The 23245-nt window shown below is 28.2% G+C and overlaps 1 protein-coding gene and 1 pseudogene across 5 annotated transcripts; one reads left to right on the plus strand and one right to left on the minus strand.

The window, feature by feature from the left end:
* The first annotated feature begins 2976 nt into the window (after positions 1–2976).
* On the plus strand, positions 2977–5316 carry LOC105202830 (annotated as a pseudogene).
* A 2019-nt stretch (positions 5317–7335) lies between these two features.
* On the minus strand, positions 7336–23018 carry LOC113003822. 5 transcript variants are annotated; one of them, XR_005576453.1, is made up of 5 exons: positions 22601–22980; positions 19856–20091; positions 11492–11636; positions 11030–11265; positions 7336–8133 (listed from the first exon to the last, which is right to left on the minus strand). XR_005576453.1 is itself a non-coding variant. In XM_039458202.1 (3 exons), exons 1-2 carry the CDS (start codon positions 22832–22834, stop codon positions 19987–19989), a joined length of 339 nt encoding a protein of 112 aa, XP_039314136.1. In that variant the 5' UTR covers positions 22835–23003; the 3' UTR covers positions 16709–16963; positions 19856–19986. The 5 variants fall into 5 exon arrangements, 1 of the variants encoding a protein (XP_039314136.1); XR_005576454.1 differs by lacking the exon at positions 19856–20091 and having other exon boundaries at positions 22601–22970; XR_005576455.1 differs by lacking the exons at positions 19856–20091; positions 22601–22980 and having other exon boundaries at positions 7336–8146; positions 11492–13075.
* Positions 23019–23245: the final 227 nt, after the last annotated feature.

Below are 23245 nucleotides of genomic sequence, written 5' to 3' on the forward strand. Positions count from 1 at the left end.
AAAAAAAATTTCCTGCTTATAAGTAGACTTCTTTGGGTGTATCTGCGCTAACATTTTTATAGATGATTTTATAAACATTTACAAGATTCCTTCAAGCTGCGCACCGCAAGTTTGCCAATCTTAAAATATAGCTTTTTTAAGAAGAATTCCGAATATAATATCACAAAATTAAATTGTTAATTTAATTATTTTTTCGGGATTAAGCGAGTTCTTAAAGAGGTGTAAGCATAAAAAAATAATTAAATTGATTAACAATTTAATTTTGTAATATTTTATTCGGGATTCTTCTTAAAAAAACTATATTTTAAGTCCGATAAACTTGCTGCGCGCAGTTTGGAAAAAATCTTGTAAATGTTTATAAATCATCTAGAAAAATTGTTGAGCCCTAAGAACTGCTTTTGACCAGTATTGCCGCGTATTTGTTATTTATTTAATTTATTACTCTTCCCGTTTATATTAGAATTGTTTGTATTTTTTATGTGATATTTATGATAAATCTTTATGATTTTTTTAAAGTTAGATCATAAAAGTGTTTGTAAAATATTTTCGTACATATTTATAAAATATTCAAATAATTATTATAAATATTTTGTGAATCTTTGTAAATATTGTGTTCTGTCGAGAAGTACTATATTATCATATTATCATATTTCGTGTATATTTTTTGAGATGTAAAGGTTTTCAAAAATTGAAAGTATATTTGATAAAGCATTAAAGTTAAAAAAACACAAAATTGAATTATTGGGAAAATAATGATCTTCTTGATAGTAATTTTTACAAATTGCAAACAATTTTTTGTAATTTGTTTTAAGTTTGGTTATTTTAAAAATTGCAATTTTTTCTCCACATATTAGTTAACCTTAAAACTGTAACATAAAATTTAATGTAATTTTTTAATAATAATTTATTTCAAACATTATTAAAATAAACAACTTTAATAAAATAAGCAATTTTTTATGTATTGTAATACGACTTCTGCTATCTATATTAATACTCAAAAATAAGAGTCTTTCTTAAATATGAAAAGATACCATTAAAAATAATTTTTTTTTTTTTTAAGTGTGAACCAATTGTTAAGTTTTCCTAGACTTTGTGTAAAATTTTCTCTGTTTTCAGTGAAAAATTATTCGATAAGATCAGAAATAATAATTTTTCAATATTATAAAAGAACGGCTCAAGATTTTTCATAGTTTATAGGAAATTTAATACAATACTATTACGATCAAAATCTCTTAGCTAGTCTCTAACTAAGGAAGCGCTTGATAAACCAGTCACCGATTTTAATAAAATTTTATGAGTTTGTAGTTTTCACTCACTTTTACTGTAGTAAGGCAGTTCGTTGTGAATATTAGGCATTCTCAAGAAAACGACGATTAAATATTTCCAGCACCTATAGTAGGTACCGTTACAGAAGAACATTTGTCGAATCAGTGGCGTAGCGTCCAGCGTTAGGAAAATCATCATATTTACAACAGTCTCCAAGGAAAATGGTTTTATTATTGTTTTTTTATCTAAACCTTATAAAAAAGCTAAAAGCTGTAACGGTATAGCTATAGATTCTGAAAAAGTTTAATCGTCACTTTTTCAAAAATGCCTAATATCCGCAACAAACTGCTTTACTATAGTAAAGGTGTGAATAAATACTACACACCCATAAAATTTTATCAAAATCGGTGACTGACTTGTCGACGATTTCCCTTGTAAGATAAACGTATCCCTTGTAAGATTGTTAGCTCATTTGTCAGAAAACTCCTGTAGCAGGATTCTATAACTTAACGATAGTATTGGTATCGTTGTAGTATCATTGCGTAGCTTTCTTACCATATCAAGAAGCGCATTTCAGTGCCAAGTCAACGCGTCATAGCGAGAAACCGCGTCTCTTTACGAGAGTTAGCGACTTCCAAACACACGATTATCAGATTTCAGTAACGATTGAATCGATCAAGTTTTGAGTAGTCTCAATCGATAGCTTGGATAAACTGGCATAATAAAAGTGCTTTTATTTTTTTCTCTCGGTGCCTTACGAGCAAAGATATCGCGACGCAAAATCCAACTCTTCTCAAAAATTTTATGTAACAAATGTTATCATCATCATTATCGCCAAGCGAATTTAGTCGAGTACACGTTTTCGAGAGTGATATTGGCATACTTACATTAGTTAGCCATTATTTATGCGAGACGCGAGACTATATAATGACATTTGTGTCATGTCATGACCGTAATCTATGACCTATGACATTCGTATCACTGACACGATCGCGCCGATGTGAGAAATTTTCTAATAGTCGTCAATTTAATGATTAATAGTTTAGTTCGTGGGGCAAAGCAACACATTTTTCATCCGGACTTTTCAAATATAAATCAAACCTTTGATTAACAAAGGTATCTTCTCACAAAAGTATGTCATTTCTAATTTATTTAAGTTTTGTGTAACACAAAGTATTAATATATGTATATCACTGATAGATTAGGTCAATATATATTATCGAAAAGATAAAACATACATAATTAAAGCTTATAATTATATATTATTTATATAAAAAAATTTTTTTAATTTTTCAAAAAGATTTTGACTATTAAATATACAAAATAGTTAAGGAATGAATTTAATGCAAATTATTCTATTCTTCGTATCTATTATGCAAATTTAGCAATGGGCGAATTTTTCAATTCATTTATTGATCAATCGCATTGCAGCTTTTATAAAACAAAGTTGCATTTGCACACAATGAGATTGCTCAATCGATGAATTAAAAAACTCGATCAATATTAAATTTGGCATTTTTTGCGAATGTGTTTGATGGATAGATACCATCTAAAAACAAATAGCAGATCTTCATATCTTCGTTATTGCATTAATAATTATAACTAAAAACGTTCTTATCATCATCAAAATATATCACTACGATAAATTATTAAAAAGGAACATCGAGAAAGAGCTTGATATTAACCGAAGACATTAACCAAAGATTGAAGATGTGTAAACAAGCATAAATGTGCTGTTTTTTTAATTGAATTTTTGGAATAAATGGGCAATGAAACGATCTTCTTTTTCTCACGGAGTTACATCATCTACTGTACTAATATTGTAATAATTCTTGTTGTTGTGTTTGCGGGACACTTGCGCAAACAGTGACACTTGAAAAACGTAAATCTCAATGCACGTATATATGCCTGGGAAGTAAATCTAGATTTTTTATTATCGCGCCCTACTCGAGATACGTTAATAACCAGTTCCCTTTGGGTCCGTCAAGATACCGAGACTTCTTTGCTTTCTCAGTGCCGTCACGCTATTCGTGCCGCTGCAGCCCAGCAAACAACCGCGAACAAAACAATACAACAGTATTTACGGCAATAATGTGAACGAACGCGAGTTAACAAATATACTTGAAATAGGTATCGGAGCCTTGAACTTCCTGATGAAAAATCAACGTGATATGAATGAGGAGGTGCCTGACGTGATTCCGCAATTTGGAACAGTGTACGATTTCATAGTAATTGGCGCCGGTACGGCTGGCGCTATACAATAGCTACAAGATTAAATGAGATTCGTCAGGTTAAGGTGTTGTTGATCGAAGCTGGATCTAACGAAAATTTGTTGATGGACATTCCGCTTCTCGTTCACATGCTGCAGCTAAGCAATGATATTAATTGGAAATACCAAACAAAATCATCCAACAAATACTGGTATGAGTAACAATAGGTGTAATTGGCCTAAAGGAAAAGTGATGGGAGGCAGCAGCGTGCTAAATTACATGATCGCTAGCAGAAGCGGCGCCGAAGATTACAATCGATGAGTCGAAATGGGAAATATAGATTGGGCTTACAAAGATGTCCTCAAATACTTTAAAAAGCTGGAAACCATAGATATCCCAGAACTGCGATCGGACACTGCTTATCACGGAACTCAGAGACCGTTGCATATCTCTTACCCAAAATTCCATACGCTACTGGCAGACCCCTTCCTAAAAGCCGGCAAAGAACTGGGATATCCGGTGTTGGACTATAACGGAAAAAATATGATAGGCTTCTCGTATTTGCAGACCACAACTGTAAATGGCACTCGTATAAGCAGCAATAGAGCTTACTTACATTCCGCAAGAGATCGTTCCAATCTTCATGTGACACGCGAAAGCATGGTGAGAAAAATCCTGATCGATCATCGTAGCGCGATCGAATCGGGCGATCGGCGTAGAGTTTATCAAAAATCGTCAAGTAATCCAAATATATGCGAGCAAAGAAGTTATTTTGTGCGCGGGTTCCATTGGATCACCACAATTACTGATGCTGTCCGGCATTAGACCGACTAAACATCTTAGTGAACTCGGTATAAATGTTGTTCGGGACTTAGTAGGTGAAAATTTGATGGATCACGTAGCTTTTGGCGGACTAATGTGGACAGTGAATGAGCCGGTAGGTATTCGATTTTTCGACATGGTAAATCCCCTTCTTCCGTATATGGAAGACTTCCTAACAAAACGCTCAGGATCACTTACAGTCCCAGGTGCGTGTGAAAGTCTTGCTTTCATCGACACTAAAAATCCAACAAAACGTGACGGTTTGCCGGACATGGAACTGCTATTTATCGGTACTGGATTTAAAGGAGATGTTATTCTTCCAACTGTAATGGGTTTCAATGATCGAATGCGTGATATATGGCAGAAATATAGCAACAATTACGGTTGGAGCATACTACCGATGTTGTTGAAACCAAAAAGTCGTGGACGAATAAGACTACTAGCCAATGATATTAATGTTAAACCCGAGATTGTTCCGAATTACTTTGATGATCCAGAAGATGTTGAAACGATGATTGCTGGCATTAGAGCTGCAATAAGCGTCGGTAAAACAAAAACAATGCAGATGTTTGGTTCACAATTATCGAACGATACTTTTCCCGGATGCGAAAACTACCGATATGACTCTGATGATTATTAGGAATGCGCGATAAGAACAGCATCCATTACTATCTATCCATTACTATTATAGTGGTACTTGCAAGATGGGCCCAAAAGATGACCCAACTGCTGTTGTCGATCCTAGATTAAAGGTATTTGTTAAAAGACATACTGTAGTGTACTTATTTTCTAAATTGCAGCATATATTTTAATGATTTGAACACACACACTTTGATTTATAATTTACAAATTTGTGTATACGTAGGTGATCGGTGTTGAAGGACTGCGAGTAGCAGACGGTTCTATCATGCCTGAGATTATATCTGCGCATATAAACGTACCTATCTATATGATTGCCGAGAAGCTGGCAGACATGGTCAAAGAAGATTGGGGATACTTGAATAAGTCACAAATGTAATTTATTATACCGAATATTAATAAGAAGTTTTTAACTGATATAAACAACATGATAAGTTAATAATTCGCTGTATTGAGTTCAATACTTACTAGAGCACATCTTCTTTATGTCAAACTATAGAAAACTATAGAATCGGAGAAAAAGATAAAAGTAGTGATACACGTACTGTTATCTTTATCTTCTTTGTACAGTACTATTCTATGTTAAACTCGAATCTTGTGTTGAACTACCAGCAAATACATGACGACGACAGTGTAGTACCATGTTCTGCGTGACTGTCGTCGACTTCGTCTGAAAATTGAGACTTCCTCTTCGAAAGCGCACTCCAGGTATATGAGCGTAATAATTCGCAATGTACAACAAATGTAAAAATTTTTAAGTTTTTGGGAAATTGACAATACTGATGTATTTCTAATAACGTTTCCTGTTTTTTGTATAACTGTATCAAAAATGTTTTATTATTAATAATGTAATCCAAACTTAACAAAAAATGTTATCTCAAGCAAAAATAATAATAAAATCGACGTTGATTTGTTTATAACTTCTGCGGGTAAATAAATTAATATATTTTGTTAACTAAATTAAATTAAAGTTAATAGCTTATAAAATTATATTGCATTAAAAATTACACAAATAAAAACTAACTAATATAAAGCTACGTTAAACGATTAAATCAATTTAAGTTAATTTTTAAAAGCATTATTTATATTAAATTAAAAATTCATGTTTTTAAAGTTAAATTATGTAAAACAATTATTTAAATCATGGAATGTAGATTATATAGAGTATAGATGATGGATCTTGAAAAAAATTTATTATTTTATTTGTTAATTAAGTTTATATAAAATAACAAAAAAAATTAATTTTTATGTGGGAATGTATCTATTCTATTATAATTTTTTTTTACATAAATTTTAAACTTAAGAAAATAATTAATACTTTAAAATTTATGTATTTCAAAAATAGTTATTTAAAGTTAAAAATTAAAACATTCAAAATTAACTAAATTTGGTCAGAAATTATTAACTGTTTTAACTTTATTATGTAACTTTTAATTTTTTAACTAGTTACTATCTAACTGCATGTCTAGGTGTGCATGACAAGATACCATATGTTGAAAAATTAAATTTTTAGACTGGTTATTTTAAGAGCAACTATTAATGAATTTTTGAATCAATTGTATATATATATATATATATATATATATATATATATATATATATATATTAAGGTAGTCCAAAAAAACCGACTATTTTTTTCTTTATGTGCTTTACCGGAAATCGAAAGTATATGTTGCAAAAATAAATTTCGTTTTTTGTTCAGATTTTTAAAAAATGTTGTAGAGGTTGCTGTAGTCGTTTAAACACGAAAATCGACGTAACATAATATTTTAATTATATATATATGTATATATACTTATATATTTAGATATTATTTTAAAAAATTATATTATTATGATAATTTAGAACTTAAATGTGATATTAAAACATTAATTAAATCAAAGGATTGGGATCTCCGTTATAGCAACGCGATTGCAATCGAAAGACACTTGCTTCACTTTCAACACAACAAGCTTAACAATTTTGATCTTTTCTAGCCCGATAGATTTACATTTGTTCCTAATGATATTACGATGGCGCCATCTTTTGCTCTATCAAGGAATGCACGCATATCCTACAAAATAATAGTGATTGCATTTTGATAACATATTTTATTGCAAAAACATCTAATCGTCGAGTCATAAATAGTTGACACATTTTCAAGTATAATAGATAGTATAATTAGAAAGTCGTTATCAAATTTATTTAAATAAAATTCATGCCTTTTTTATAAGTCATCGTCATAAATTGAATGCTATTGTATATTTTTGTAATTCTAAATTTAACAATATGCCGTACCACATTTATCTTCTACTTTGAATTTTGTAATTATGATAGAAATTAATCAATTGATTAATAAATAAAAATCATAACATTTTATGGGATTGTTATTTATTTGATTATAAAGACTTTTAAGACATCACATTTAAATATATTTTTTATATATTAGACTTCATACATAAGCACATTTTATAAAAAATAAACGTATATAAAAACTCTTCTTTACAACGCTAAAAAATAAGTAAACAAGCTTTACTCTAATGATTTATCTAATATCTTCCTAATTAGAACAGTACGTTCTTGTAAAAAGTTCTCCCAATATCATAAATATAAATACAAAAATCCTTATCACATATGTAAGACGAAACGGTAAGTCCCTGAAAATTTTCGGATATAGATAATATTATGCTTAATAATATAATCAAAATTTCATTAAATTTCCAGTTCTTTAAAATATAGTTTTACTTTTGCTAATATTCTTACACTTGCTAAATTTGCTAGTTCTCAAAAAAACAATTTATCTTATCTCGGAAAACGTTACAACTACCTCTCCAGCAATTGATTACACGTTTGAGTATTCAATCCTGCAATTTCTAGGGCATTTGGCAACAAAGAAATCCCAGAATCGAATAAGGAATGAGTATTAAATAGTAAATGATTAATTCTGTCTTTTTCTATTTCACGTAATTGCCCTGGTCGTGTGGCCCATGAATTCCTCAGCAAGCCGTTGAAGGGTTGTAATTAAGTATTATCGTAAGGTATCATTTGAAATGTAATATACAGCATTCCATGTTCTCTGTCACAAACTTACGAGTTTCGTAAAGGTTGCTGGGTAAGGTCGAATAGTTGAATAATTTGAACCACCTATATAATCTTTCAGCCAAGGTGCACGGCCAAACGGAACATATTCTACTATGGATGGTTTATTTTTAGCAACCTGAAAAAAATACCTATGGAGTACAATAAAAAAAACTAAAATAAAAAAACTGTTATTTGGTAATGAGTTAATAAAATTAAGTAAACAAAGCACTGTACTATATAAAAATCCTATCATTTTTATTAGCAGTTAATGCACAAAATGTGTAAGATCTTGATATAAAAAAATAATCGAACCACTTCTTGTAAACTAATAGAGTGTGCTAAAGTAAGAAAGTATTTTAACGTTTTACGAGGTTGTCAATAACTAGTGAGAAATTAATTAATAAAAAATTAAACAAATAAATGATGATGAGGATCGTATGAATACAATTCAAAATTATAAACAAAATTCGGGCTTATAAGCGGTGCTAGGTGTTATATGCAAAGAGTCAATAAACAAACATTTATAATTAAATAGTTCTCAGAAACACGGCTTATAAACCCGAATTTTATTTATAATTTAAAATTTTAATTAATAAAAATCTACGAATTAGCATGCATCTGAGTGAGCCAACGAGAAGAGACCACCTTATAGCGGATTAGCATTTACATGCGTTTGCGACGGCTAAGAGCCCGAAAAATTTGGAAGTATTCTTTAAAAAATATGCTGTGGCACAATTTATTATAGTTTATACATGTCACTTTGCTCTACATAGTATTATTTTATACTAATCCAAACGATAAATATGTAAGTTTTTATATAGTATTTATATAATGACAAATTAGTTTATGACGTATAATTTATTAAGTCTAGAATTTAATTTTTAAAATTATGATAATCTAAATTAACGAAATAATGCATACTTCTGTAAGGGAAATTGTACTTCAATTTGTTTATACAACTTTTGGACACAATTTTTTCATTATATTACAATATTATATTATATATGATAACTTAAATTGTTTTTAGTTAAATATGACGTTTTTTCTTTGTATTTTAACTTAAATTATCAAATACTGTTGAAATTATTATGTATATAAGGTGTCCCATTTTTATTTTTTCGGGCCTTTCTTTCTAAAAGTACATATTTTTGAGAAAAATGTTTCATATAAAAATTGTAAGATATCAAGAGAGTCAAATGATGTCGACATTTGTTGACCTGGCAATAACCCTGAAAAGCGTTAGCAAGATCAACACAAAAATTTTTAATGGAACTACCTATTTTTATAGCGTGTCCTTGTAGCTGACGTTTATGAAACACTGGTTACAAATCTTTTTTTTTCCCTTCCTCCATAAAACCTTTTCCAGTTATGAGACTTGGAAGTTACATTATTGTCGGCATTAGTATTACCCAAAGTGTAGGTTGCACGACCAAATTTACACCTCTCTGTACATATTATTAACTACGTTTAAAAAACATAACAGTTGAGCAATTCTTCGACGTAATTAATCAGTACTTGCGTTTCACATGCGATCAGAGCAGTTCAACTGTCAAAACTCCAAGCGGTAGTGGAGGAGATAGTAGACGTCTTAGAAATTAATCCAAAATGTGCATTTTGTTGCAAGCACTGGTTTAGATTTAAAAATCTAACAATAAAAACTAATGATTGCTCATTGAGCACATTTGTCTGCTGAACGTATTCCTTAAATATTCTGGGAGTGACACAATCCTAATTTTTGCTGAGACATTCAAATCTGAAAACAGTGATTCGCAGAGAGACGCTCTACGTAGTTTAATACATCTAATTTTTTTTTTTTTTTTGGTCATTTTTAATAACATTTTTGATTAGTTTTATAATGTATGATTATCTTCCGGAAGAAATTATGGACATGGCCATTTGATTAGGAGCAAGTGATAATAATTTTCGACAGACTGCACGCATTTATGTACAGCGATATTCAAAAAGAAGACACTCAAATTATAGAAATTCAACGTAGTGTTTAAAGAGCAAAGAAATTTAAAACGACATCGTCGTCGACATCGAATTGCTTCTTTTCTTGAAACTGATGTGTTAGCAATTGTTACATTAAATTCTCATTTAAGCCTCAGACAAATTGAACATCTTCATGATGTGCCACGTTTATCATCGCGATATTTGCGAGATCAAAAATGGATTTTTTCTTATAGGATTATTTGAAAAATACCGTTTATTAAACAGAACTTACTATACTATAGAGGATGTAAAACGTGATGTCAAAAAAGCATGTAAAACTACATATATATTAGGCAATATTGCAAATGGTATCAAATACAAGTAGTTATCGAAATTGGAAGCAAACGGCCAAGCATTCGAACATTTATTGGCCTAATTTTATACGCAGAATTTTTACTAAATACACATACACGCAGACATACAGCAGAGAATTTGAAGTCATTAAATACCGCGGGAGTGACGAAGCGTGGGGTTCTTATCTCAATTGATACTCGTATACTTGCGCGCACACACGCTCACGCACACAGCAAAAATTGTAAATCTGACCGTGCAACCTTCACTTTGGGTAATATTAATGTCGCCGGTAATGTAACTTTCAAATTTCATAACTAAAAAAATCCTTAAAGAAAAAAGGTTTATAACCAATAATATTTCAGAAACGTCTCAACGATAGCTACTAGAATAAATTATAAAAAATAAAGACTTTTATTTAAGATTTTTGTATTAACCCTGATAACGCTTCTGAAGGTCATTGCAAAGTCAAACAAATATCGGTATTATCTCCCTTGATATCTACAACTTTTGTGAAGAAACAAAAATATGTATTTTTCGAAAAAAGGCCTTAAGGAAATTAAAATGGGATACCCTCCCAGAAAAAAATTATGTATACAATTATATATAAAATAATTGCATATAATTTCATGTAATCATTACGTATAATTACGTGCAGTTATATACGATTATATATAGTTATTTATAATATTATTTAAAAATGTATAAGAAAATTAAAATTCACTAATAATAGATTTCTTGATCTTTACCTCTCACAATCTATAAGAACACTGATCCAGACCGATGTCATGTACTGTATAACGTCATAAGTCAACAGTCTTAATCATTTCCAAAAGCTTTTTCGTTGCTTTAGATTTTAACAATGCCATGATTCAATACTCCATTCATATATGAAATATGTTACATAAAACGTGCTGTAGCTTTTCCACTCAGCCGGGTTATAATCCTCGGTCTCTTCATAATTTGTCATTAAGTCATCAAAAACCTAAGAATAAAATGTCCATCAAAAACATAATAATATAGAATACCTTACCATGCTGGAAAAAACATATAAAAATGTCAAATTACAATTTCCAAAATTACATTGAAAACGTATTAAGCAATATCTCAAAACAAAAATGTTATATTTTCTCTTTCTCTTATGTGTTTTATAAATTGAAAATAATCGATTTATTAATATAATGTCTTCAAATAATTCATAATATACTTACGGCGTATGTCAAGTTCTGCGTAAATTTACCCTCGACCTTAGGCATGTGTATGTTCACTGCATGTATTGTACATGATGACCTTTTCGAAGCAGTCCTTGATTTAAATGCATCGTACAGACATGATGACTTGGAGATGGACATGACTCTATCAGTAAAATTAAAAGTGGTTTTGACGCTGTCATGAGACTTACTAAAATACAACAAACAAATTAAAACAACAAAATAAAACAGTTTAACATTGTTGCACTAAATCTCTCGCGTAATCTTTCAATACCGAATACATCAATACGTCCGGTGTAGTATCCCTCCTCTTCTCAGTTCAAAGTAAACTGCATTTAACGTGATATCGTTTTACGTCATAGCGTAATAACAGCATTGTTTATCTTTTTCTTGATAATTTATATCTACATTTACAACACGCTTATAAAAAATGGTAGCGCGCTTTTTTGTCACTTTATCTTTGTTTTTTATTTCATGAATAATACATTTAAATAAAACAAACAAAGCATGCTAATGGCTATAAATTCTAAGTATGTGTGTTAGGAAATATGTATAATTTTAAAAGAAGAGGAAATAAAATACATTTTATTATTTTAACGATTATAAATCATTAATATTATATACATATATATATAAACATTTATGTAAATACATAGAATATTTATTTGTTTTGTACCAGTGTTGCTGTTGAGATAGAAATGATAACATTTGCATGCAGAATAATTAACTATAATATTGATCATGACATAATACATAAAAATGTGACAATTATTACATCTCGTATAAGAAACTAAAAATGCCCCAAGAAAAAGTATATAGTTTAGAAAGGTTTGCGTACTAGCACAATACCAGCATTTTGAAATGTAGAGTGCTTGCACAATGTTGACACAGCGTATTGAACACGACGTGTCAACACAGTGCTTGCCACATGGATAATTAGCTCGATGTCACAGTGACAGCATGCCATTGCACGCATGCGTGCATTATGCGGTCATCATGCTAACATTTGGTTACCTGGGTGTATTAAAAACGTACAAATGATAATAAAAGTAGAATGAAACACGTATTTGAAATGTATACATGACTTTTTTATGTTAATACAAATCAGCGTTGCTATTGCATTGAGCAAGAGCAATGTTTTGGGAATGGAATAATTTGCTCTACATATTAGACAGTTCCGATATACATCGCCGGTATAAAAAATAAATTTTTTTTAAATTAAAATTTTATTTTTTAAATTAGAATATAATACAGCGTAATGTAATATAGATTTTCAATAAAGAGAAAAAAAGTAAAAAATAGAGGTATTATAAGAAATTTTAATTTTGAAAGTGTTGTTATTTTCTCTTCAATTTTTTTCTCTTAAATCATGAAAATTATTGTTGAATAATAATAATATATTTTTTTTTTATAAAACTACAAAATTCGTAATACAAGTCATGTCTGATAAACGCTATATATTATAACTTGATTTAAATATTTAATATTTTAAAAGTAAAGATATTTTCAACACAAAAATGTTCTTTTTTTATGTATTAACCAAAACTGGGTAAAAAGTATTTTAAATACAAAGTATTAGCAAGCTTAGCATTTAAATTACAAAATATAAAATACTGGCAATTTTGATTCAAAATATAAAATATTTGTTGCATTTTGTATTTTAAATCAAAAGATTGCCAGTGTCTTGTATTTTATAATTCAAATACTAAGATTGCTAATATTTTGTATTTGGTATTTAAAATTCTTTTTGCTCAGCCCTAATATTAACAATGTATATCGAAACACAATCAAGGTCACAGCCTCGTGGCAATTACTTATCAGTGAATGTAAGTTATGATCAACAAGCGCGGTCGCACCTCATGCCAAGTGACACGCAAAGCAAAGACAGACCGTTGAATTAACGATATACGTTTTAAAACATTCTTTAATTATTCATTCAGTCTAATTGGTCTATTATATGCTTTAAAGCGTCAAATTCATCGCATCTATATTTATACAATAGTAAATGAGTTGATTTAATGAAACGGGAAAAATATGTAATAATTTTTGCCCTCACTTAAAAATAATAAGATTTGCAATAATCTCAGAAAAATTTTTTCTGAGATTAGTACAAAAAACATATATCTCGAGAGTTATATTTCTTCGTGAATGAGGTACAATAGTAATTTATTTTATTTACAAATATATATCTTAGCATATAATCTTATATGTATTTCTACATTTATTAACTATGAAAACGATGATGAATATTGCGAAATTTGAGATAAACTAATTTGTATAGTAACGCATATTTATTTATATTTTACATAATGCAAATATGTCTCTTGATATTTAGATATGATTAGTTACCTATCAGTTAGTGTGATACTATCTGTATATCTGAAAATTCATAAGATAAAGATACAAATATATTTCAAATTTGAATAAATTTAAATCGTACACTCGTGTCGTTATAAATGAAAACTACATATATTAATCGAAGCAATGAGTATGAACAACTCATTTAGATCACTCACTTTAGATCAACATACATTAGTTCAATATCCAATTGTTTATAATATTAATTTGTTCTTATTTTGTCAACACCCACCAAACATTTTGGTTACGGAATATTACTAAATCAGAAACAAAAAGATCCCAGTAAAACGATAATACTAACCAAAATTAATAAAATAAAATTGGTCTCCAATGTAAACCAAATTTAAAGAACATTTTCTTCAGTCAAATTGACAACATCAAAGCAGATCTGACAATGGCAAAGCAATGTGACAACAGTTCGACAACAAACTCTGTTTATCGCAAAGCATCTACAGATTCTCTATAAGCACATAATATTTTTAGAATATTATATAAATATTATTAAAAATTAAAATAATATTAAAATAATATTCTGAGAACATTAAAGACAACCCGCGTCAATAAATTATCGCATTAATAAAATCTATCATGATCTCGAGAGAGAACATTCGCGTGATATCAGAATAATCTACAATGAGCCATCCATAGTATCAATTGCAGCAGCAGAGACCTTTCAAAAAGATTTCCAATTTCATGTGCAAGACTTCTGAAAGGATTCTGAAAATATCATATGAAATGTTGCAACAAAAATATTTCTAAATTTGATATAAAATACTGTTAATAAAATTGTTTCTGAAATCTATCATATGCAATAAATTTTATAATTAAGCTTTTTAAAATTGAGCAAACTTTCTGCTTATTTTTTTAATTTATTATTTTATTATATTATATAATTGTAAAAATTTAAATTTTTATGGCGAGCTTACAAATACGATAATTATTTATTATATTTTTTTTAATGAAATAGGTATACTGAAAATTCTGAGAAAATTACTTAAAAAATATATTAACAATATATTTTTTAATATATTATCAATATATTTTTTAAGGAGGAAAGAGTTTCACATTTAGATGCTTGTTACTATAAGTTATTATGAAATTGATTTTCAATTTAATATTATGTCTATTCCTTATTATTACCATTTCTTGTACAACTTGCAAGAAAACAAAAGAATTAAGTGTCCGCATCCGATTTTAAAAATCCGTTAATATGTTGTGGTATCAAAATAAGAGACACATATTTTTTTATACGTGCCCATTTTTATTTTTAGGAGATAAAACACTTCTTTGAACAAAATCGGTTTTTTTATATTGAAGCGTATATTGTCGAAATTATAAGAAATAGAAGAAAATGTTCTGAATGAAAGTTGAATGGCTTGAAGAATACTTTATAATACCGAGTAAAAAAGTTTTGTGCATAAGGCTTTTTCCTAGTATTAAACTTGGTACTGGCAGTTCTTTTGCGTGTTCAAATAAAAGATATGAGTCAATAAGATCATTTCTCAATCACTATAATTCATATTTTTGTACTTAATTTTTATCTTTACTTTCTATACGTATATTATTCTTAATTAAATGCCCACTTGCTTGATTAATTTTTTAAATGCTGTAGCTCAAAATTCGGCAAAAGATGTACATTTCGATTTTCAAATCGACTCCGTCTACCGCTTATTCTCTTACCTCATATTGCTTCACAAGTATCCAAGTGCGGATCGACACTCCAAGATCGTATAACATTCATACATATACATTTTCTATAGATTTACATGTTAGCTATATGAGATATTATTGTTAACAAGTTTTTTTTGTAATATAGTATATCCTAATCTATTAATGACTTATATGATACTTTAAGTTATTGAACATAATTAAGCAAAATAAAGAGTTTAGTTATAATAAATTTAGTTTAATTTTAAGAATGTTTTATAAACGAGAGCGCGCAAAAACATCACTATTAGCATGAATATGTATATATGTATATATATATATATATATATTGCACGTAGCGAGATGCTTAAACGAAATAAAGAATCGTCGCTTAAGAAAGAATTTATTTTTTATAAATTTTTTGTAAAAATTGGAATCGGTTTTTTTAACCGTTTTAAGTAAAATATATCTTTACTCGTAGGACACGTAAAAAAAAATAAAAAAATTTTTATTGTATGATTCACAGATCTAAACTATCGCGTTCGTTTTTATCTTGTGTTATAATTGGCAACAACGATATTGTATAAAAATACGTTATTGCTATCTGATTGTGAGTATTAAAAGTATCGTATAATTCATCATGAATTAAACCTATTAGGAATAATACTTTAAAAAGTGCTTCAATAATAATATCTTAAGTACGATCCTGAGTGTCCTCGGCATGCTCGCAAGGTAATCTAGTAAAAGGAATAAAAGTAAGCGGAGCCGAATCGATTGAAAGTTAATATATGCATCTTTCACTGAGCTCTCCTCTAGCTTGATGTTAGCGCGAGCAAACCGAAAAAACATTGAACATGATAAATACCGACGTAATCTGTTTACTGCACCTATGCAATCTATAGTATTCATTGCACCTCTTGCCACTGTGCACTGGTAGCTAGTCACGTCGCGTTGTTTAGCGTTAAAGATGTATTAAAGAAGTCTTAAGACACTACTTTAATGTCTTTGTGTTGCGTGGTTGAACGTGCGTGTTGTCTAAAGTTTCACTGCTTAATAAAAGTACAACCTTCAATATTTAGCATGGTATTACAATATATATACAATTTATATAACATTTGCAGTAAATAAAAAATAAATGTTTATGAAAAATAATACTATAACAAATATCTATTTTTTACTTACTACAAATATTTTGTGCACATTTTATATACATAAAGAAAAAAATTTTTTTAAAGTTTATGAAAATCTTTATTCAACGTATTATTAAAATATAGGCTAAATATTTTATACAACATATATGGTAAATAAAAAAATAAGTATTTTTATTAAAAAGTAACGTTCTGATTTAAATAAGCAACATGAGACTTTATTGTCAGAAAGCTATTGTCAGACGCAAATCTTCCCGTACTCGATCTCTTTTCTTCTATCTGATCTCTCTCCACAGAAATTTCCCCTTCCTTCTTGTTCCTATTAGACGAAAAAGACAATGTTACAGTCTCAGATCGGATTCCAAATTAACAACACATGTTATATTTCTTGTGACATATAATAAAGGATTGTGAATACAATGAATATCGCAGTAGCAAGTAAAAATTATTATATTTATTATTTTTATATTACTAATTTATATGATATTAAAATACCAGAGAAATATTTGTAATTGATTTTAATAGCTTGACAAAAAATTTTAACAACTAATGGACAATTAAATACGATTAAACCATTGATCAACTAGATCAAACGATTTTTTACACACACGGGACTTCTACAGAACATTTGCTGAATAACCATATGCATCGAATAATGAGAGAAAACTGAATTCTACAATATACAAATAAAATGTCACGTATTCGGTAAAGAACACGTTTGCGAAGGAATGACATGCCATGTCATCAGTTACTTTGTTTATATTGATCGATACCAAATTAAATAGGTCAAAACGTTTATCATTTAAAGATTGTATTTTATCATTAGGTAATAATTACAAGTAACATGTACAATTATTAATAATAGTTACCAACTAGGCTCTTGAGCCTCTAATAATTTATTATTTAATTGATTAATTTTATAATAGTCTGAATAATAAATTATTGTTATTTAATTTTATTTATATAATATTTTAGAAATATTTTTATAAATATTTTTTTTTCTTTTACCGTGAAATATTTAAACTGTACTCAGATAATAAAATGCACGCGTAATGATCTCGTTAGTGTGCGCACGCATGCAGAATTATCCGCACGATGTGAGTGTCATGCCCCTGACAAATGTGTCCTTAATTGAGTATCGCTCGCACACATACAAAATCTTACACGTGAAAATGAAATACGATTCAGGCACATGAGCGACCTGAACCTGAATTGAGTGTTCAATAATAAGTGAGTATTATATTTTTATTTAAATATGTATTAAAATATTACACTTTTAACTAAAATGATTCAATTTCAAACAATGAAGTATTGAAAAGTATAAAATTTAAAAAACAATTATACAGTTTTAAAAGTTTAAAAAAATGTTAGGAACTCAACTCTTTTGGTTTATTCATTTTTTAACGTATAAAACGATGTTATTAATAAAATATATTTTGTTTATAAAAAATACGTTGATCACAAAACACGAAAAAAATATTAAAAAATTATTTTATATATGTATACATACATATATATATATATATATATATATATATATATATATATATATATATATGTGTGTGTGTTAAACGCTCAAAAAAGATATTAATAAAAGGTTATTTGGCATTATTATTTTGAAATAATCAAAAGTTAATATTAAAAAAACTTATTTTATTTTTCAAATAAAAAATAATTAAAATATTTAAGAAATATGTAAGACGTATTTTATTAACTTTTATATTATTTTAGAAATTAAAATCAAATATTAAATAAACGTTTTAAAAATATTAAATACTTTTTTTACATTTATATAAAAATGAAAAATAAATAAGAAGTAAATATTTTTAATCTATTTTATAAACATTTCGTAGAAATTAATTTCAGCAATTTAAAAACTCATCTGTTGATTGACAATGAGTCTATGTTTTAATATCACGCGATTTCTACGAAAAAAAACTGTAATAATTATTCCAGAAACAATTATTCCAGAAAAATCTGTAAAAAAATGTTAGTTTTAATACAAGATGAACTATAAAAAGAACTATAGCGAGAGGAAAACGAATTTCCAAAATTGGTCAAATAAGTTTATCTTATTACATAAACAGGTAAAATTTGAAATTTAAAAAATTGCCAAAAATGTTTAAATTAACATAATTAAAAAATTGTTCTAGTTTTTAAAACTAACATGTAGTTTTCAAATTTTCTAAAAATATCAAAATTTTATTGAAATTTATTGTAATATTTTTTCAATTTCAGTAAAATTGGATATTTATATTTTTTATATTATTGATATTTTACAAATTGGACAAGTTTGGTAATTTTTATACTTCTAAATTTTTCACATTTTTCACATTTTATGTTTTTGAATTAAAGTTTATTAAATTAAAATAAAACGTTTTTACATTTAATTATAAAATGTCAAAATAAGTTCAATATTTTGGCATTTTTTAAACTTTCAATATTTTAAACATTTATATAATTTTGTCCATTTTAAGTATTGAGACTAAAATCGTTCGCACATGTTTCTTATACTCCTAACTGCATAGTGCCGTCTTTTATGCACACGTAGCTCATCACACCGTGAAGACAATAATATGAATATGTTTCAGCATGACCGTTATGATCATAGCGTAAAGATAATGTGAAGGTAAACTCTCATAATTATTGTTAATGTGCAAAATTATGCTAAATATACATTTAACGGCATAATTAATGTTTAACTTTTTATCAATCGCTGATGTACTCCCTCACACATTATTGTATAATATTACTTTTATGCATGCATACTTGCTTCTATTACTTAATAGTAAGGCTAATGTAAATGCATTATTGCACGTATGCATGATAATCACGTCATTACCAATCATCATCTGGATATCTTATTAACATGTTAAATAAAGATTTTTATAAACTTTTTTCTTTATTTATATAAAATATGTGTAAAATATTTGTACAATATTTTATATTATTTTTTAAAAAATATTTATAAATATTATTCATAACTATGTTAATACGACTCTCTAATTGGATGATGTCTTAAGATTGTACTTAAGAGATTCTTAAATATAAAATTTCACTACGAATACCAGCCTTAGTTACGCGCAATCACAAAGTCATTACTATCTTATAATTGACTAGAAACAATAAATGTTGACTCAGAAATTTGGTCAAAAGTTGAAAAACGCATCGACCATAGCATTGGTATTATAATAAATCGTTTTGTCTTTACCTCCCACAATCCGAAGAAACATGAACTTATACTAATATCCTGCACTGTAACGTCAAACTCGACAGTTTTAATCATTTCCAAAAGCTCTTTTGCTCCTTTAGTTTTATCACTGCGTCACACATTTCAATGGTTCATTGGTGTATAAAATACGTCATATAAAATACGCTGTATTGTTCCCACTTAGACGGGTTATAATCTTTGGATTTCTGGTAAGTTTTTATCACATCGTCAAAAACCTGATAAATACACAGTCGAAAATAATAAGTATCTTTTCATGCAGGAAAAAATATATAAGCATGATAAATTAGGATTTTTAAAAGCATATTGATCTTTGATCGACAGAAATAATATTTTAAAACAAAAAAATTACATTCTTTCTTATTTGCTTTCTTATAAATTCACTATGTAACTATTTAGAAATGATTGATTTATTTATACAAATAATGCCTTGAAATAATTTATAATATATAGAGGAAAATGGACAGTTGTTTTGTAACACTTATTAGTGTGTAAAATCTACAAAGAATCATTAATTTATTAATTTATTATTAATTTATTAATTTATGACATTGCATCCTTTTTTCCTTCTTCAGTAAATTCCCATACAGCACCGAAATTTTTCAAAGATGTCTCAGAAATATTCAAAATAAAAAAAAATAAAACATTTTATAAACATTACAAAATATGTCTGCAACATTTCTAAGATGTCTCTGAGACAGCAAAATGTCTGCAATTATTGTATTTGAAATCTTCTAAAAAAATTACTAAAAAATTACAAAAAGAATTTGAAATCTTTTTAAAATGTTATCAAAAAGTTATTGAAATCTTTTTGAAATATTGCTGGTCATAATTCTTTGAATATAATAAATTTAAACATTATTTCTAAAACACTTTAAATTACGTTATTTGAAGCACACTTCGGAAATAATATGTAAATTTATTATATTTAAGAATATCTATAAACATATTACGATAAAAATTATAAAAAGTATAATTAGTGCTTTTATTTATTATTCTTATTTATTATTTTTAATCTGATTAATATAAAAAATGTTAATAATAATTTCTAAAATATTTAATAAAAAATGCACAATAAGTATAAGACAATATTTTAAAGTTTTCAAGATAAGTTGGATCATTGAAATGATATTGACACCAAAATTATTAAATTCATTATTATATTTTTAATTCTACTTAACAACTGCGTTATAAAGCCCACAAACATACGATGTACAAATTGTAAGTATATAAATTCACTTAAGAAATTATTATTTAGCATTAAGCATTCAACCAATATAATAATTTCCTTAATTTAAATAATAACTTTAATTATGTAACATTTTGATAATTTTACATAAATTTAGCACACGGTTTTTGAACATTTTCGTCCAGTTGGCAAAAGCAACAATGCAAATTTTCTGCTTAATTATGACATATTTAGCAAAAAATGTATCTAATTGGAAAATTTTTAAAAACTTAATTTGAAAATTTACTGCATGTGATAGATTTTCTATTGCAACATTTTATATTACAAGATTTTAAAAATTCATTTCTGTTGCAAAAAGATCCCACAGAGATCATGTAGAAACACTTCCAGTTCAATTAACTGCTGCAAAGTATGTTGCTGTCCTCGACGTTCCGAATATAATTCTCAATGGGCACCTCTCTAAATTCAATACTTTTCCGTTCAAAATCGTTTAAAGTGTAAATCTTTCAATAGAAAATTATGGTCATACCATGTTTTTTTATGAACCGATTATACGAATTTCTCTCTCTCTCTCTCTCTCTCTCTCTCTCTCTCTCTCTCTCTCTCTCTCTCTCTCTCTCTCTCTCTCTCACTCTCTCTCTCTCTCCCTCTCCTCCTTTCTCTCTCTCTCTCTCTCTCTCTCTCTCTCTCTCTCTCTCTCTCTCTCTCTCTCCTCTCTCTCTCTCTCTCTCTCTCTCTCTCTCTCTCTCTCTCTCTCTCTCTCTCTCTCTCTCTCTCTCTCTCTCTCTCTCTATACATATATGTATATATTTACGTAAACATATATTCCTATGCATAATTTATGAAAAACATAGTACAATCATAATTTTCCATTAAGACGTTTCTACTTTAAACATCTCTGGACGGAAAAGTATTGAATTTAGTGAGTCGTATCCATTAAATTTGCTGGAATTGAAGTATGTTGTTATCCTTGACATCCCGAACGAAAGGCTCAATAAACTTTCGGGATGTCGAGGACAACAACATTGCATACTGCATTGCATACTGTAGCCAATTAAATCAGGGGCACATTTCCACAAGATCAGTGCGAACTTTTATATGACATTTTGTAAAATCTTTCCAGATATGTTGCACATGAAATATCAAAGGATGAAATCTTTCTGGAGACTTTCTGCAACAATCAGTGCCATATGGATTGTAAATTGCATTCGTTTTATATACATATACTCAATAAATTTCTATCTATATGGTGACTGATAGAACTCTAAAACTATCTTTGTGCTCATATCCAGCAAACACCAAATTACAAGTTATATAATTATTAGTTATAATTTCCCACTCAATAATATAACTACTATATAATAAATGTGTTATGTAGCAGTTGCATTGTTGAGTAGAAAATATTAACTAATATTAACTAATATTAACAGTTATAGAACTGTTACTTGGTATTTGCTGGGTAAAAACGTCGTATTAATATCTACTGAGTTATTTTAAGAAAACATAATATTCCATCACCTCTTTCTCTCCTTACTTACAGCATATGTCAAGTTCTGCGCAAGTTTATCGTCGACTTTCGTCTCTTGTACGCTCACTGCATGTACATGATGACCTTTGTGTAGCAGTCCTTTAATCAAATTCACCGTCCAGATATGATGACTAGTCGATACTACAGGCTCTATCACTAAAATCGATAATGGTTTTGACGCTGTTACAAAGGCTATTAAAAAACAATAAACAAAATAAAACGACAAAGTGAGAAAGATCGACATTGTTGTAGCAAACAAGCAAAAGTCTTTTGTCTACTCTTTTAATCACATTCGACTGAATATTTCACACTGTTTGGCCCGTCTTCACGATCAGTTCTTATATTTGAGATCGTCTTAAGTAAGTCTTAAGTAAGTCCTCTTGTGTTATCACAAACCAATTACACACCGGTATTTATAGTCCATTCTTATTTCAAAAACATCGTAAGTATTATCTTAATAGATCTGGGACTAGACATTTTAGCGTCTGAAGCAAATGAAAAAAATATCCTGAATATTTCAAAATAAATATTTTTTTTGCAGCATGTAAAATGTAAAAAATAATTAATAGTATCTATATAATGTAACATTAATATTAAGAAGATATTTTTAATAAGAAGATACAATTGCGTGTATAAATATATGTAAAAAATTCCA

The sequence above is a fragment of the Solenopsis invicta genome, chromosome 16 (genome assembly GCF_016802725.1).
Source record: "Solenopsis invicta isolate M01_SB chromosome 16, UNIL_Sinv_3.0, whole genome shotgun sequence".
In the NCBI taxonomy this organism is placed as follows: Eukaryota; Metazoa; Arthropoda; class Insecta; order Hymenoptera; family Formicidae; genus Solenopsis; species Solenopsis invicta.

Excerpts from the sequence above, each read along its gene's own strand:
- LOC113003822 (XM_039458202.1), bottom strand. The coding sequence starts at position 22,834 with ATGTCGATCTTTCTCACTTTGTCGTTTTATTTTGTTTATTGTTTTTTA. Across the intron at positions 20,092-22,600 it reads CGCAGAACTTGACATATGCT|GTTTTTGACGATGTGATAAA; the intron begins GTAAGTAAGGAG and ends TGTATTTATCAG.